Below are 19186 nucleotides of genomic sequence, written 5' to 3' on the forward strand. Positions count from 1 at the left end.
CTGCGCATGTCTATGCAGGCATCCAATCAAATCTGATTTAAATCAAATGGTTAGGCAAGGCCTAATCACTACACTTCTTCTCGAGCTGCAAGTATCTTATTAGATTAGTCGCTTATCAACGTTAAGAATTTTGGTTCCATAAAAATAAAATAAAACATCAACTATTATGCTTCCATATTACAACTTCAAAACTTTATTCTGCAAAAATGAAAGGTTAGTAAAATGAAATGAGTCACTACGTATTTAAATTTTGATATGTTTATTGGCCGAAACATCGCATAAACATGAAAATAACATTTGCATAATACAGTAATTTTTTTGTTGTTGTTCTACAATACGTAGGCGAAGTGCAAAACATTTTCTAGTTATATAACTTTTTAAGTTTGTTTTTATAATTTTCTTTTTGCTTTTTTTGTTAGAGACGAAGGGTGGACAGCACGCGGACGATTTTTGAAATTTTTTTCATTTTTTTGGTTGGTATCCTTTTTTTTATTATTTTTGCAGAAATTTTATTAGTGCACAGAGCAATGGCTTCTCTTCTAAAGTTTTCGCGTTGAAAAGGAAACCTGAATAGTCCAATTCTTTAACTTCCTTATTTCTAGGTAAAATACTATATTCTATTACTTTCATAATCTTCTGATACTGTTTGCCTTTTCAAAATCTCGTGTCTTGTTGAGGCAAGTTAGAGAGCTTAATTTGGCTGAGATGGTCAATACTGAGATAATAGGTAAATGTTACGATTCCTCGTTCTTTGTTAGAAATCCCTTGTCTTTGAACACTTCATTGATTTACAGAATGATAAATGTGTTATATCTAGAGCAGCAAAAACCGAAAGATATTTATAAAAAAACTTTTAGCCAAAGAAAACATCCGAAATGAAAATATTGTAAGTAGATTAAATTACTTTATGATTTTTTTAAACATTTAAACTATTTTAATCAAAAATTTATTAAGCGAAATCGTTAAAAAGGTAATAAAATACCTTTTTGGCATAGGTAAAAAAATACTTACATTTTTTGAAATATACCTACATTTGTTTTATTACATCTGTCAAAATACAATTTTTCATTGTAATAGTTTTTAAATGGCTATACGTTTTCGTAAAAACATATATTAAATTAAATCCCAGAAAATGTTGGATGGTACTGCTCTAAATTTAACACATTTATTCAATCTAAACCTCAAGAAACATTCGCAGATATGGAAAAATGATGGATAATTTTTACTTATTTAACCATATTATACTCAGTTTAAACTGTTGGGTAAAGGGATTGATTAATTTGATCTTGCTATGAGATTGCTCGAGCACATATACATCAATATCGAAATGAATGTCAATTACAAATATTTTAATATCGTTTTCGGTTTGGATCTTTTGAATCTTTCGATCTTTGAAGTTGAAAATGTTTTTTGATGTTTTTTCATTTTCTCTTGAGGTAACTCGTTTTTGCATGGATTTGTGGTGGTTCTGAGGAGCCCTTAAAATCTGGGTTTAAGCTTAATTCCTCCAAAATGAAGGGATCTTCTGGGTCGATTTCTACATAGTTTCTTCTATTGTATTCTGCTATACTTTCTGGTGTTCTGTTTATGTCAAATAAATAACTCTGTAGTATTAATTCACTCGAAAACAAAGCTGAATAGTCATTTTCTAAGTCCATATTCCTCACTTCTTGATGGTAAGATGCTCTACTTTTACTTAGGTGTTCTTGTGGCAGGTGGAGCTGAAAAATGTGGTAGGTGTTCTGTGCACTTGTTTCTAATTTCATTTCCTTCACCTCTTCATCCTGGATCTTGTTATTCTGAATCATTTGATTTCCACATGTTCTTCCCACGCTCAGGTCTTGTTGAAGCGAGGTGAACTGAGATGCGGAACAGATGAACTCTTCACTTGTTTCAAAATCTCCACCATTATTGAAAGTGTTGCAGATGTTTTCTTTATTTGTTTCATTTCTTCTTTTTTTAAATTCTGCATCATAGGTCATGTTTTCCTTCATCATTTGATCTTCTCAAGCTCGTGCCACACTCAAATCTAGTTGAAGCGGGGTGAGCTGAGTCTCGTAGTAGATGATCTCAACACTCGTTCCATTACTTCCTTTTTCCAATTCTTCATCGTGGGTCTTTTTTTCCTTAATTATTTGATCTTCACAAGCTCGTCCCACGCTTGGATCTAGTTGTAGCTGGGTAAGCTGATTCGAGTGGCAGATGTTTTCATCACTTGTTTCAATATTTCTTTCCTTCGATTCTTCATGAGTCTGATTTTCCTTGATGTTTCGATCTTTATTTGCTCGTCCCACGCCTGGATTGTCTTGAAGCTGGGTAAGCTGATTTGAGTGGCAGATGTTCTCCTCACTTGTTTCGATATTTTTTGCTTTCAATTCTTCATTGAGCGTCTGGTTCTTCTTAATGTTTTCATCCTTACAAGCTCGGATCTTGTTGAAGCTGGTTAAGCTGAGGCTTCAAGCAGATGCTCTTATCATTCGTTTCAATAATTCTTTCTTTCACTTTTTCTTCATGGGTCTGGTTTTTCTTAATGTTTTGATCGTTACAAGCTCGTCCCAAGCTCAGATCTTGTTGAATCTGGTTAAACTGAGGAGTGTGGGAGATGTTCGCATCTCTCGTTTCAATAATTCTTTCTTTCAATTTTTCTTCATTGGTCTGGTTTTTCTGAATGTTTTGATCTTTACAAGCTCGTCCCAAGCTTAGATCTTGTTGAAGCTGGTTAAACTGAGAAGTGTGGGAGATGTTCGCATCACTTATTTCAGTATTTCTTTCTTTCAATTCTAAAACATGGGTTTCGTTCTCCTTAATGATTTGATCATCACAAGCTCGTCCCACGTTCGAATCTTGTTGAAACGGGGTAAGCTGAGGAGTATAACAGATGTTATCAGCACTTCTTTCCACAAGGGTTTGCTTGAATTCTTCACGATGGATCTTGTTCTCCTTATTGATTTGATCTACAAAACCTCCTCCCACGTTCGGATCTTGTTGAAACGGGGTAAGCTGAGGAGTATAACAGATGTTATCAGCACTTCTTTCCACAAGGGTTTGCTTGAATTCTTCACGATGGATCTTGTTCTCCTTATTGATTTGATCTACAAAAGCTCCTCCCACGTTCGGATCTTGTTGAAACGGGGTAAGCTGAGGAGTATAACAGATGTTATCAGCACTTCTTTCCACATGGGTTTGTTTGAATTCTTCATGATGGGTCTTGTTCTCCTTAATAATTTGATCTACAAAACCTCCTCCCACGTTCGGATCTTGTTGAAACGGGGTAAGCTGAGGAGTATAACAGATGTTATCAGCAATTCTTTCCACAAGGGTTTGCTTGAATTCTTCACGATGGATCTTGTTCTCCTTATTGATTTGATCTACAAAAGCTCCTCCCACGTTCGGATCTTGTTGAAACGGGGTAAGCTGAGGAGTATAACAGATGTTATCAGCAATTCTTTCCACATGGGTTTGTTTGAATTCTTCATGATGGGTCTTGTTCTCCTTGATAATTTGATCTTCAAAAGCTCGTCCCACGCTCAGATCTTGTTGAAGCGGAGTAAACTTAGACGTGTTCCTTTTGTTTTGGATATTTTTAAAGGTTTGGTTTTCTTCCTTTGAATTATCAATCTCGTGGGGAGTTAGTCTTTTTTGATTTCTTTCTTTTTGTGCTGAAAAGATATTTTAAGTACTTAATACTGATAACGCCTATTTAAAATTTTTTCTACAGAATCTCTTTTCGAATTATATTACTTCAACACTCTTTTATCAAATTTAGTATTGAATTTTCTAACAATTTTTCATTGATTAGACTTAAAACTCATTTTAATGTATACGCTTATTTTGGTGAAAGTATGATATTTTAAAATTTTCACTGTTTGATTATAGTGGAATTTAATTTTACACCAGACAAATTTTTCATTATCTAGTCTTTTCAAACGAAACAAATACTGTAATCATCTTCAAATTCATCAGTAAATTTTAGTTTTAATGAATAATTTTTAATTTACCATCTTGTTAAAAAAGTTATAAATATCTTCATTCTGTTATTTGATTAACATAATTTCTTAGAAACGCAGAAACATTTTCTTAATATGTTTAATAATATGTTTAATTTTAAATATATAATTTTTTATCTGTTCAATTTTATAAAATTCTGCAACTATTGTGATAAATATTATTATTATTTTTATTCGTTCATAATTTTATTTATAAAATATTTAACAGGAAGCAATTATGCTCTGTGTTTTAACGAATCTAAGCCTGAAGCAATGCTAACTGTATTTAAGTTATTATAATCACGTAAATTAAAAAAAAAGTAGATTGTTATTACGATTTTATAATCATAGTTTTACTTAATATTTAATTTTCTGAAAAAATAGTACTTTCCATTATTTAGGTGACTGCTAGCTTTTTTCTTAAAAAATAATAAATGAATAAATAGAATAGCTGGATTTACTTATGCTGGCAAATTAGAGAAGTGGATTTAATTTTTTTGAAAAATATTTCTAATAAAGATTTCAAACAGTATCGGGTATTAATTTAAAATTTTTTTTTACCTGAACGACAAGCGCAGAATATTGAGTTTATTTGCTTGTCAAAGAAAATTCATATTGCGGAGTACTTAAGCCTCCATACCTTATTATTGTTTTTATTTTTTGTTGTCTTTAACACACATTTTAGAAAACATCTTTACATTCAAACATACGGTGTATGAAGAAAGACCCCCGTTTCAAAACAACTTTTTTTCATCTCCAAATTCACTGAGGTTAATTAATTGTTGTAAGAGTGGCAAAACGAAAATTCTCTTAAATTGACTGCTGTCTGAAATTGAAAAGTGACCAAAAATTTTTATGGGGGAAAGTCAATTAAAAACCTTCCTCCATCGAAGAACGTTATTTCTAAGCAGGCCTTGTAACAGACAGCAAGAGTATAGACTATAGTGCAATAGTTTGAACAGTCAACAGTATTCTCCATATCCAGATAGCTGGGGCTGTACTTAAAGTCTGTATGATGGCTAACCTTTCACCCTCGAAGAACGTCATTTCTAAGCAGGCTTTGTAGCAAACAGCAAGAGTATAGTGCAATAGTTAGAACAGTCAACAGTATTCTCCATATCCAGATAGCTGGGGCTGCACTTAAAGTCTATATGATGGCTAACCTTCCACCATTGAAGAACGTCATTTCTAAGCAGGCTTTGTAACAGACAGCAAGAGTATAGTGCAATAGTTAGAACAGTATTCTCCGTATCCAGATAGCTGGGGCTGGACTGAAAGTGTGTATGATGACTTCCCTATTACCTAAATTTAATTTAACGGAACGTCCCATTCGTAGATGTTGTAGAAGGCTCTAGTTAATCTGGAGCAGGGGAAGCGAATAATATTCGTTACATAAAATAATGCTATCATTTTCGACTCTGAAAAGCAGTCTCTCTGTGGTTTGAAGTTGATTCTTGCATTTAGAACAAAACTTTTTACATTCTATATTTCTTTTATTAACTAGCTTTACAAGACAAACCCTCGAACTAAAACGACTGAACGGAACAGGTAAATGTTGTTTACGTAGGGGGTGCAAATTAATTCAGAAAATCAAGCTTGTTTTACGGTAGATTCTAAGTTACCAGAAAACTGTGTAACCGTGATTTAGACCGTGTTACTGATCTAGATAAACCTTGGTTTTTCTTTTTGGTGAGCAAATAAAGCAGGTTCACGAAGACATTTTAAAGAAACTATGAAACCCTTATCATAGATTGGAGAACATTGAAGATCAATCAAAAGTTATAACCAACTAACATAAGCATAGGTCACTTTTTTATTGTTTGAATATTTGTTAAATAGTAAATTATTGTGGAAACTGCATCAGAATTACGATTGTATAAATCTGTTATTTGTCAAAACATGTTATTTTATATATAGTTTCTTATTGGTACATATATTTGTAAAAAGATCTAGTTTCTGAGGCTTTTAAAAATTATGTAGTTCTTGTTCCAAATTGCAAATTATAAACTTTTAGGCACTTGTTGAAATACACATGTGGAGCACATGTTAGGCATACGTGGAAAATTTGGTTTCAGGTCGAAACTTGAAAATGTTTCTCATAACACTCCTTTGCTTATCTTGTTGCTAGGTAAAGGGTTTTGGTATGTCATACATCTAACGTCTTCAACTGTGATTTGTCAGATTTCTATTGCGTTTTTATTTTTTTCTTGATTTAGCTGTAAGTAGGTCACTGAAAAATTTAATTACGATAAAATTGCTAATTATGGGCCTATTTAAGTGATCACCGTACTGAATCTCGAAGTTTAAGAATTGTTTTTAGGCTTATTTTATGAAGCTGCTATTCATATATTGCATTTAATTCATTTATGCCAATGACCTGAATCTCGAAGTATAAGATTTGTTATTATGTTTGTTTTAAGATGCTGATATTTATGCATTGCATTTTGTTAATTCGTGCCAACGGTCTGAATATCTCAGCATGAGAATTTTTATTAGTATTATTTTACAAGCTGCTATTCATATAATTGCTATTAGCTCTGTAGTGCCTTTGGCCTGAATCTCCCTGCGTAATATTTGATGTTAAGTTTATTTTAAGAAGCTGATATGCATGCATTACATTTTGCTCATTCATGTCAACGGCCTGAGTCTTTCAGCATAAGAATTGTTATTGCGTATATTTTAAGAAGCAGCTATTCATACAAAACATTGTATTTAGTTCATTAATGCCAGTCAGTTCAGTTCATTAATGACAGCAGCCTGAATCTCTCGGTATATTGTCCTTCCGTATTTCTGAAGAAGCCGTTATTCATGCATTGTATTTAACTCATTAGTGTTAGTGGCTTGAATCTCCCAGTAGAAGAGATGTCTTGTCATTACTTATTTTTAAGAACTCGGTATTCATATATTGCATTTAACTCATTAGTCTCAATAATCTGAATCACTCAGCATACGAAGCCTTTATTCATATATTTGCATTTAAGTCATTAGTGCCAACTGCTTGAATCTCCCAGCATAAGAGTTGTTATAAACTTTTATCTTAAAAAGATGCTATTTATTCATTGTGCTTAGCTCATTTGTGCCAACGGCCTGGATATTCAAATTTAAGGGTTGTCACCAAATATATTTTAAGAATCCACTTTTTATATATCTCTGTAGTGCCAAAGATTTTTTTCAGGGACATACTTTCATCGGGGACTTTCTGTCATTTCCCGCATTCGTTTGATGAAACGAATTTTTGAATGATATTTTTTAATGCAACGGGTTTTTCTTTAATTTTTTTTAAAATCACACTATATAATTTAAGAAAGAAATTATTTATAAACTTTCGTATTGCTTTCATGATATTAAGAATAAAATATTATTGATAGATTTCAAATTTCTCTCTGTGGATTAATTTACAAAGTAAGCGTACGTAACTTTCATAAGTTTTTCAGAAAATGACAAAATTTTAATTTTTATTTCTAGCAATACGAATAAATTAGGACATAGTATACAATATAAAATTATTTCTTACATTTTAATCCAGAAGTAACGAAATATGTCACACATAATTGCAATTTAATATTCGACGCCGGGAACTGAAAAGAGGGAGCTTTTAAAAAGAAGATATGAGCTATATTGTTACTTTAATTAACAAATATTTGTTTCATTGTTACAAATTATTTGGCTATTCCATAACAATACACTAAAATTTGCTTCTAATCAGATATTCTGCATTGTTCATATTTCAACAATATTTTTCTTGTTTCAACCGGGGGGAGGGGGGGGAAGGAAATAAGGAGTATGCGCCCACTGGCCATTTTATAGCTTAATATAGGGGTGCCTATATTAAGCTATAAATAAATTGAGTACAAAATGGTCATCTGGTTCAAAACTAATTTAGAGAAAGCTATAGAAATACATGTCAATGCATATTTATGTAGGGGATAGAGGGAAGAATTCTGTAATTTATCAGATAATATTTCTCTAAAACTTTCGATAAAACACCCTTGATTGTTAAAATAAGGTTAATTTAATGAAAAAGCGAATTCTTTATATACATTTTAAATGTTATTTAAAAGTATTAAAATTATTTTTATTTAGTGTTCTTTATAATTATAATACATATATTATATTTTTATGAATTGTTACATATTTTAACTGAAGCTTTTAAATTGCATTTTTAAAAAAAATTTCCTCCTGTTTAAACGAACAAATGATTCTGTAGGGATAGTTTAGATACATTTTTATGCGCTACTGATACTACTGTGGGCATTCGCATATTGAGTTTTCTGTAAAAGTTTAGTTACGTCTAACGCATCAAGTCTTATGATATTACAAATTTAGTTTAATTTTGTAGGGTAATTGGTTTTTCTCAATTTTTTTTCGTCTTTTTAGATTTCTTATTAAATTTGATTTATTTTTGTCAGGTGAGAAATTTAGCGAAAATTATGCGTGAAAAGAATGCATTAATAGATTAAAATTTTTCTTTTTCAAAACTTAGATGACCTTTTCTATTTATTTACATTTCATGGCTATAGTAAAATGCGTCCTTTCTAAATCCTAGCCGTACCAAGTTCCTGTTCTCAGGAAAGATATATGTTTCACAGTTCACATAATTTATTTATTTGTTATTTTGCCTTATTCTAACAAAACAGTCAAATAACCATAAATAATGTAGCATTCATACTGAAAACTTTTTAAAAACTGTTTATTAACTGCTTTCACAAGAATACGGTAAAACAACAGGAATTTTATCACACCAACTAGGCCCACCCAATGAACTTAGTTTCTTGCAGATGCACATCATAGCCGATAGGGCTAATCTATCAAACTCATTACCAACCGAACAGGGGTTCAAGTAACAGCGTTGACAACACAATGCTTCTTTCATTCCCTTCAACACATGAAGAGTTTCCAGTATCCTGCTGTTGTTATTGTAGCAGTTCATTTACGTCACACTGGCGCTACACAATGGGCTATTGGCGACGGTCTGGGAAGCATCCTTGAGGATGATCCGAAGACATGCCATCACAATTTTGATCCTCTGCGGAGGAGATGGCACCCCCGCTTCGGTAGCCCGACGACCTGCGCGCGAAGTCGAGCTCTTTACGGTAGAACAGTTTAACGTGAACCAATACCGCCCACCCTCGGTCCTTACGCAAACTGATCCAAGTGGTCACTCACCCGCACACTGACCGCAGCCTATGAGGCTTGACTACGATGATCTGCTGGGAACCGTGTTTTAACGATCAGTCCACGGCGGGACTCCAGTATCTTGCACTTCCTAGTAGTGACCCTTGGCTATTAATTGGCTATTGGTGATACCCTCATTCACGCATAGATTGCACCACCATAGAATTGCTTAATGCACAAAAAATTCTAGTATTTCCTATCGATTACGACAGGTGAAATAACTAGATAAACTAATTAAACCTCATTCCGCAGTTCATTTGATGAAGCACAAGTCAACCACAACCCTAACTGCAATGCCCATTTTCCAACGAAAAGCCTAGATCCAATGTACAGTTAAATTTTTTTTACGGTTTTGAAACCATGCTTGTTGTAAGTGGTTAAAACACCACATAGCTTTTGTATTTATGATTTTTTAACCATACTAGTTGTAAACAGTTTCAAAACCGCGAAGGTAAAAAATATTTTTTACTTTAAACATTAAGGTTTATTGGAAGGACAGACTACTGTCGGCTATTTTACGGTAATTTTAGGAGGAAAATTCTAACAGTTTGTGATGGAAATGATGTGTCTCACAGTTCAAATTTAATTTTGATTTGCTTAACTGTTTTATAAAATTAAATCAAAATTCCACTTTATTAATGCTTTTTGTACAAATTAAACATTAGAAATAGATTTCTAATGTGTAGTTCGTCTTTGAAACTGACTTTTTAACAGTGGTATTACAGTTTAGTTCATAATTACAGATTAATATTTATGTTGCCGAATATTAAATAGAAACGTTTTTAATAATATTTTTGTGACACTTTAGTTCTAATGTCAATTTAATTAAATGTGAAAAATCTGTAATGTTTCCTATTCACTTCCTTCAAGTCTTATAAAACCACAAGTTCGACTGTGCTTATATGCTGAAGTTTCGAAACAAAACTGCTAATGTGCAAATAATGGAAGATTGCAATCATTTGAATTACCGCGATACTGTCGGTGATGCATTTATATAACACAAAATAGATTTTGCAACCTTCTAAAGGTTGACTTACACTTTAAACCCCTCATTACACCATATTCATGTGCTGGCTCTTACCGTGGATACGAAGATTAGTCACTTCGAATCGGAGTGGTTGCGTTGGTTTTGGTTGAGAAAGTCATACCATTTTTCCAACGTTCTCCATTAGAAATAGTTTTACTATAGTTTCCATAACAGACAACATCAACATTATAGTCGGGCTGAGTTCTCGTGATTGTTATTCAATAGATTGGTTCCTGCTGCTACAGTGACAGGTTTTTAAGATTTAAATGAGTTTGATAGTATTGATGTAGTTTGAGCACGAGAGGAATAGTTTCTCCATAGTAGTGATGGAATTTGGAGTTTTCAAGATCATTTAACGAGTGTACCGAGCTCACCGGACTTTCACCGACAGCAGTGCTGACGTAAAATATGCTCAGTGGTAGACGGATCATGGGTTAGAGTCCCCTTGCCGCCAGACTAACCGTGGGAGGTTTTCGTTGTTTCCCTCTCCATGTAACGCAAATGCGGGTTAGCACCATCAAAAAGTCCTTCCCGAAGGAAAATTTCTCGCAATACTTAATCCAGGAGTTCCCTTGTCTTCTGAATTGGGTTCAAAATTACAAGGCTTTGGAGTTGAACATCAGTAGTCGTAAACCCAAAAATTTAGTTTGCAATCCAACGACGGTTATAAAATAAAATAAAATAAAATGTATTCAATACTTATTTCCTTTATTTATGGATAAACACTTTGACTACGTGACTATTTTCATCAGTTAACGATTTTTTAATTTGTTCAATATTTTTTATATGCAGCTACTGTCGCGATAGCAACGCATGCAATGATGACGCATGCGCACTGTTTACTATCCCTCTTGATGTTGTTGTAGTTGTTGTAGTTAATTTACGTCGCACTAGAGCTGCGCGATGGGCTATTGACGGCGATCTGGGAAACACCACTGAGGATGATCCGAAGACATGCCATCACAATTTTGATCCTCTGCAGAGGGGATGGCACCCCCGCCTCGGAAGCCCGACGACCTGCACGCGAAGTCGAGCACTTTACGGTAGAACAGTTTAACGAGGACCAATACTATCACTCTTGAGCACAGTTGAAAAGTGTGATGACATCCAAATAAGGTGTGCACGCCATCAAACCCAAAACAACGTCCATTTTGCAATGGGTAAAAAAAAAAGAAAAGAAAAAAGCGTAGTTTATGTACAAAATTGTTATGGGAGGCAGCAGACCCGTCTTTGCAAGATCCTAGGCGAAATATTTTGCTTGTTCTTTTAATATTATCCTTTTGATGGACTCATAGGTTAATGGACCACTCAGATTCTCGTCAGATTTTCTCAAAGTTTTCCAAATTGGTTGCATCATTGCCCTGAAAAACAGGCAACTTAAAATTTTTTATTTCTATTATTGATATCATTATTTTAAATTTTATCGTTTAATTTTCATCAAAAATTATTTCAAATGTGTGACCCTTAGAAATGAAGAGAATTGTTTCAGTAATTAGGTAAAGATATTTAAATCATACTTTTTAAATTTATTATCTGATTTTTGGGAATAGAAATGTAGAATATCTGTTTCCATTGTATTTATCTAAGAAGGTTGAAGTAGAAATTTTAGCACGAAAAATAATTATTAAAAAAAAAAAACAGAGTTTTTATGACCCAAAAATATTTTTTACACCCCTACAACCCTTAACTCTGAAGCCCTGGGCAAATGCCCCACTCTTACGACAATTCTGGAAAGCATCTTCCCCCCCCCCCTTTCTATTTCAAGTTCAATGTAAAATCAGTTCTTAAAAAGAAGAATGTAACAATGGAGTTTGTTGAATTTCAATGCAGACATAAATAAAAGAAAGTGAATTCCCGGTGTTGGCGTAAACAAAAGATAGTTTCTAAAACGTTTGATTGGAGTGAGTTTATTTCCCTTCTAGGAAGAAAATTTGAGACGCGGGAAATCCAACAGACAAGAGGAGGAAGCAGGGATTTTCCACAAATGCTTGTTTCGTTTTGTATTTATATCAGTTTCGGTTGTAGAGATTTCATCATAGTGATAGTTTCGATCAGCAAGCATCAGTTTAGAGATAATAGCAAAAGTAAGTAGCGTTTCGCTCTCTCTTTTTTAAAATTCCTTTTTTAAAGTAAACATTGATTTAAACTGTAAATTTTTTTTTTTTCATTTTAAAACGATTTTTTTTTCTGAAAAAGTATTTATCATGATTTGGTTTCGAATTAAATTTATTTTATTTCCTATTTTATAAAAAAAACAAAAATTTTGTCTGAAAAGATTTTTTTCACTATGAAGTTCTGAACAAAATGATTTATTTTAAAAATAATTTAGAATGTTTCGTTCCTAGTTACTTATCAAAATAAGGACAAATTATACCCTAAAATATTATTTAATTTCGCAAATAAATAAATAAGGAAATAAATAAGTAAATAAATAAATAAATAATGAAATAAATAAATGAATATGCTCAAAATAGATTTTTTTTATTCTCATTAAAATGATAGAATTAGTTTATTGTGAAACAATGACCTATTCCTTCTTTTCACTAACTAATTCCTCACAAAATACCATCAAGTAAAATATCAGTGGCAAGACTGGACCTTATGTTTCAGCTATACAAATCCTTAAATCATGATCAATTAAATTTGAATCAATATGATCAATTAAAAGTGAAGCTTGTTAAATAATTTATTTAAACACAAAACAGAATTTAGCCATCAAATAAATTATTATCTGCAATATCTTATATCATACAATAGAAACGCATCCCTTATTCTGTTGTTTCTTATATACCATCTATTTACGAGAGACTGTTCTTGTAGCTGGCCATGCCCGATCCCGCTCTGCTCTGAAACTTATCTTCACTTTTTAATGTTTCCTTGATCTCTGCGAATCTTTCTTTCCTGCTCCCACTGACCCTTAACGTTGTGTCCACTCTTTCCTTTAATTTTAGTACAACAAAATCTTCAAATTTCTTACCATAACTTTCGGGAGCAGTATAAAAAGTTAAGTTAAACCGTGTAAAAGTATTGTTATAATTATAAAGCGTTAAGCGAGATTTATGAAATTTTTTTTTATATTTTCTCGAAGAAAAGTCTAAATATATTGTAGATGCAGATTTTTCAAAAATCTTTTTTTCTAATATTTATGTTTTAATATTCAAGTTGAATTTTGGGTTAGATCTTGGCTCATAATTTAGAATGACTCAAAAGGTGCAAAATGGTTCCAAAAGCGAATTTTTTTTTAAATTTATTTTTTACCGTAAGAAATTATGCTGTAAGTACATTTCAATATTTTTGATATTGTATTTATAAAATGCATTATACTAATGTTATTAAAAATGAAATTTAATTTAAATGTTTTGGCATTTATTTTATGAACATTTCAAAATGTAACGTGCATTGGAATTTATTTACATCTCCTCGTAAAAATTCGATTTTTGTTAAACATTCAAAAATTAATCGTATATTCTCAATTAATCTGAATTAGTTGAATAATGAATGAATTATAATATAAAATAATGAATTATTATAATATGAAGTATTACAATATTATGATATAAATTATGCTTAGCCTAAGAGTTAGACAAAATTGAAAGATATAGATTGATAGAAAGTGTTTAACCTAAGAGTTTGAAACCATAGAAAATAGACAAGAAAATGCCATAGCTTTAAATTATAAATACATTCTAATTGTTGCAGTTAGTGAATTCATGAATCATCACTTATTTTCAAGTTGCAAATAGTACTTAATTTTTTTTTCTATGAATTATTTTTCAGAATTTAACTATGTGCTTAAATTTTTTTACAGGGATGAGATTGCTCACTTCAGTTTTATTTCTTGTTGTCTGTGTTCTGTTTTACATTAATTCAGCTGAATGTCAGTTCAATTTTATGAAACAAGCTGGTCAAGGTGCTCGGGATATGTGGAGGGCTTATTCTGACATGAGAGATGCTAATTGGAAAGGAGCAGACAAGTACTTTCACGCACGTGGAAATCATGACGCAGCTCAAAGAGGACCAGGCGGTAAATGGGCTGCAGAAGTGATCAGGTAGTCAATTTATTCCTCATTATTAGAAGTAAAATAACCTAAAAATTAAATTTAGTTAGGAATGGAAAAATGAATGTATTAAGAAGAATGCTGAAAAATCCTGTATTCATTCAGTGTCTTCCTTTAAAAAGTACAAAAACCATTAAAAAAAGAAAATTATTAAATTTTCTGCTACGATATTCAAATTAAACTTTTTCAATTAGTTATCAAATACGATTCATTACAAAAAAAAATCTTTAATTTTTTTCCCGCACGTATAAAGGAATTGCTTAAATATACTAATATCTTGCTCAAATTTTAGAGGTTACTTTATTTATTTATTTATTTATTTTTAAATTTTCAGCTTTTTTTTACAAGTTTTGAAATAGAGCCGTGATGGCTCAGGGGATAGAGCGTTCGCCTTCTAATGAGGCTTGCCGGGTTCGAATCCCAGTCGATACGAATTTCGCCTCCGGCTTGAACCAATCACAGTGCTGACGTGAAATATCCTCAGTGGTAGACGGATTATGGGTTAGAGTCCCCTTACCGTCAGGGTGACCGTGGGAGGTTCTCGTGGTCTTCCTCTTCATGTAACGCAAATGCTGGTTGGCTCCATCAAAAAGTCTTCTACGAAGGCAAATTTCTCCCAATACTTGATACAGGAGTTACCTTGTCTTCTGAACTGGGTTCAAAATTACAAGACCGCGGAGTTAGACATTAGTAGTCGGAAGCCTGTAAAATTGAGTCAGCTGTTAAGGACGGTTATAAAATAAAATAATAGTTTCGAAATAATAATTTTACTATTAATTAAGAATTGCTCCAAGAGTTTTGTCTTATTGTATTGAATGCCTTTAAAATTATAGCAAAAAATCATAAGACAAAAAGATTAGTTTTTTCATAAAAATCTCCATAAATATTTAGGCTAGGTATACGAAATTTCATACAATTATTGTAAATAATAACCACAGCAATCGATACAAGTTACTAGCTTATTGCTGTATTTTCAGGCATAGAGTGTTAAAAAAAAATCTTGTTTTCGTTCATAATTTATTACCGGTCTCTCAAATCTCAGAACGCCTTAAACTTTATCGATAAGTATGAGAAATTTTAAAACTTAACATTTCAAAACTATAATATAATCCTCTAAACATTTCTTGAGAAATTTGAAAAAGCTGTATGAAGCTTAAATCTGTCTAAAACTAAAGGTCTCCATTATTGTAGGGTAATGTAAATAATTGATTTAGAACTTAAAGCTTGTATTTCCAAATCTTAGTATCGCCAGCACAAAGCTTCAAAATACTTATGAGTTTCGACCGCATAGTGCTCTCTCTCTTTTTTTAAAAAATTTTATTTTTATTCTTTCATTTTGTAAGCAAACTAGAATTTATCTGTGATTTTTCAAACATAGTAAAAGCATAACTGATCATGAACAAGACATGCAAATATTAACGAAATTCTTTTATCGATTTTTTATCGATTATTTTATCTTTCATCTATTATTTTATCTTTTATCTATTATTAATTTGATTTTCATTAATTTCATTAAAATTTATTAAGACCATAATTATAATTTTAAAATGATGAAAAATTTGTTAGTTTTAAAAACATGCAACAAAAGGAAAATACTGTTTGCAGTCACTGGGGTATCTTAAAGAAACTCTGAACTATAAGCTTCTTATACACGGTGTACCGTATAGGCCGTTCTTAATGCATCTTTTTGGAATCTTGGTTAAAAATAAAGATTAAATAGCAAACACATTTTGTGTCACAAATTAAACATTTTAGTGGAGGTGAAAAGCTGTCGAAATCTGACAAATCATTATAAAGAAAATGGGTGTAACATAATAATTATACCGATTGATTGTTGGTTAAATCTGGAAGATGCTTTTCCATCAATCGTCTTTCAACTTCTCTCAATTTATTAATGGAATCAAACTGGTTTCGGTATTTCATACACTCGCCTTCACAAATTGTGGCTTATCAGATTTCGGTGTTCTTTCCTCAATTAAACATTCATTTTCGACCCTTAATGTGTATAATATTTCATTACTATATTTGAAAGCGAGTTTAAAAATATATATTAAGTGTACATGTACACTGTTAAGAATTTCTCGTAACAAAATGGTTAAAAACAATTTATTTAATTGTCTTTTTTTTACCATATTTAAACGAAACAGTCAAATAACTATAAATAAGATCGCATGCAAACTGTTAACTGTAAGAATACCGTTTATTAACTGCTTTCACCCAATGCTGTTCAAGAACCAGAATTTTATAACACCAACTAGGCTCACCTAATGAAGCCACTTAGTTCATTGCAGCTAGGAGCATATTATTAGCGAGATTATTAGATAATCTGTCAATCGCGCAATTTCCAATTAAATCTTGGCATTCAAGTGTCAGGAAAATGACTGTCAGAAATTATAACACTTTACAATTTTATTTCTTTGTATTTCCATGCTCTTCTACTTTTAGACCAAACACTTTTTAAAAGAGCTTAGGCATAATAATATAGATTAAGTTATTAATGATATAGAGAAAGCAGAAAATGACAGCATAAAAACCTGCTTGATATTTATAATCTCTTTAAATTGCTTTTTTTCCCCTTCAAACTCTCATCTTTCTTCACACTGGAAGATATATTTCACAAAGTGATTTGCCAATCATACATTTGAGTAAAATAATTAACGCTAGCGTTATTCATTCAAGTTATAGAGAAATAAAAACAAAGTGCAGAGGAATATAACATATTTTGGTGTGACATGCAAATTGCCGACTAAAAAACTTATTTTAACAAAATTATTCTGAAAATAATTCCTTGTACATATATTCCAGAAATGCTTTTAACCATTTAGAAGTAAAGATTTAGAAAGGGAAAAACGTATATGCAGTTTTGAAGCTAGTAATTTCCGACAATATCGCTTGTAACACGCCAGGAAAATGACATTTTGAAACTCAGCATACGATTTTAAACGTATATAATTGTTAAAACCAGTATAAAATCATTATAAAATGCTAATAATAATAGAATTAATTAAAATTAAAAAAAAAATTCTTCTCTTTAGATCTATGTCTAAATTGAGAAAGTACCCTCATGAATGAGTAGTATTGCCATCTATCAGTGGGGTTTTGAACTAAGATGTACTCTTACCCTTGCGGTGTTCTCCTGTCAAACAAAATTAGCATAATTCTGACTTAATTCACAAGGTTGATGGTTGTCGAGTTTTGCATTTCCAAGAGTAATTAGAAAAAAAAATGCATCATATTATTCTATGATATTCGTATTGATATGTATCTGTAACCTTGTATGATGCTATTGTATAATTCCGTAGCAATTAAGTGTAAATTATTGTATTTTGTGAGAATGATCAATATATGGTTATTTCGTTAAGTATCTTTTTTAATTTCTGACAGCAATACTAGAGAAGCCTTTCAAGGTCCAAATACAGCCGATTCCAAAGCTGACCAGGCAGCAAATAAGTGGGGAAGAGAAGGTGGCGACCCAAATAAATTCCGCCCGAAAGGTCTTCCGGATAAATATTGAAGATTCTAACAAGAAAGAGGACGCAAGTCATTTATGAAGAAAAAACAAGGCAGAAGCAGCAGCAGCATTCAAATCAAAACATCTGTTCATTTAAATAAATCCAAAGCACAATTTTAAATATGCATCTTGTTTTTGCTTCTTTTTTTTGTATTTTTAACACTTTCTACTATCACGATCTAGTAACTGAAGGTATGCATATAAATTTTATGTATAATGAAATATACAAACTAGTTAGAAGAAAATATGTACAGGGGGTGGACAAAATAATGGAAGCACTTCTACACTAATAAATTTTTTTATATTTCTCAAGAAGAACATAAATAATCATTTATATCTTCAGAAATGTTTAGATCCTGTGATTTCTCATACATATCAATGAAGTTGAAGATTTAGAGGTTTGAGGGACCGATAATAAATTACAATTGGAAAATGATGTTTTTGAACACTCTATTCCAAATATAGCAACAAGCTCGTAACAATTATTTTGGATATTATATGCAATAATTGTGCAACATTTTCTAAATCTACCTTAAATTTTATTAAAATATGGGTATTTTTATAAAAAAAACTAATTATTTTTGTCTTCCATTTTTTTTGTTATAACTTTAAAAAATCAATAAAATTAAACAAAATTTTTGGAGAATTTAAAATTAATTATGAAACTATTGCTTCAAAATTAAAAACGAATTTGTGTAAGATATAAATAATTAAAATAGATCTTTTATACAGCGCATTACGCAGAAAAATTAAAAAATATTTCAGAATTCTGTTGTGAATTATATTTGGCGACTAATGATAAAAGTCCAATTATAATATCTTGAAACTGTAAAAAGTTTCACCCATTTTCTTAATAGTTTCTGTATTTTTAAAAGAAAGCTCAAATGATAAGGGGTTTTCTAAAAATATTATTTTGTATCATAAAACAAAATTTTTCAACAAATGATAATACTCTAAAATGATGATCCAGAGGACAAAATGTGATAGTTTTAAGAAATAAAACATGGGAAAGAAACGATATTTGGGATGATCCTCAACAATGCCGATGTCATTTTTAATAAATCTTGTTTAATAGTAGATTATGAAATTTGTGGAAAACCTGTTATAATTTTTTGGTTTCTTTTTAAAAGTGCGAAAACTACTTAGAAAATTGATTAAAACTTTTAAAATTTTTAGGATATTCGAATTGGACTATTTTTATTAGTTGCCAAATGCGATTCACATGAAAATTAAGAAAACAGAAATTGAATTTTTTTTCTCCTCATGTGCAGTATAAAAAAAACTTAAGTTGCGCATTGCAATCATAAGTTGCGCATTTTAAACAAATTTTCTCAAATTTTAAATAAATAATTCTGCTATTAATTGCAACAAAATTGTTGTTCAATTTTATTGAACATTTAAAAAAAATAAAAAGAACATCCTTACATTT

General features: G+C 31.3%; 1 protein-coding gene across 1 annotated transcript; it reads left to right on the forward strand.

Moving 5' to 3' along the window:
* Positions 1-12234: 12234 nt before the first annotated feature.
* LOC107443295 (serum amyloid A-5 protein) lies at positions 12235-17882 on the forward strand. Its single transcript, XM_016057113.4, has 3 exons — positions 12235-12272; positions 13997-14237; positions 17631-17882. The coding sequence occupies exons 2-3, from the start codon at positions 13999-14001 to the stop codon at positions 17758-17760; spliced, it is 369 nt and encodes a 122-aa protein (XP_015912599.2). The 5' UTR covers positions 12235-12272; positions 13997-13998; the 3' UTR covers positions 17761-17882.
* Positions 17883-19186: the final 1304 nt, after the last annotated feature.

This window comes from Parasteatoda tepidariorum, chromosome 4, assembly GCF_982258835.1.
Source record: "Parasteatoda tepidariorum strain Cologne lab strain chromosome 4, Ptep-v5.0, whole genome shotgun sequence".
Taxonomy (NCBI): Eukaryota; Metazoa; Arthropoda; class Arachnida; order Araneae; family Theridiidae; genus Parasteatoda; species Parasteatoda tepidariorum.

Coding starts and splice junctions, on each gene's coding strand:
- LOC107443295 (XM_016057113.4), top strand. CDS start 13,999: ATGAGATTGCTCACTTCAGTTTTATTTCTTGTTGTCTGTGTTCTGTTT. Junction 14,238..17,630: donor TGGGCTGCAGAAGTGATCAG/GTAGTCAATTTA, acceptor AATTTCTGACAG/CAATACTAGAGAAGCCTTTC.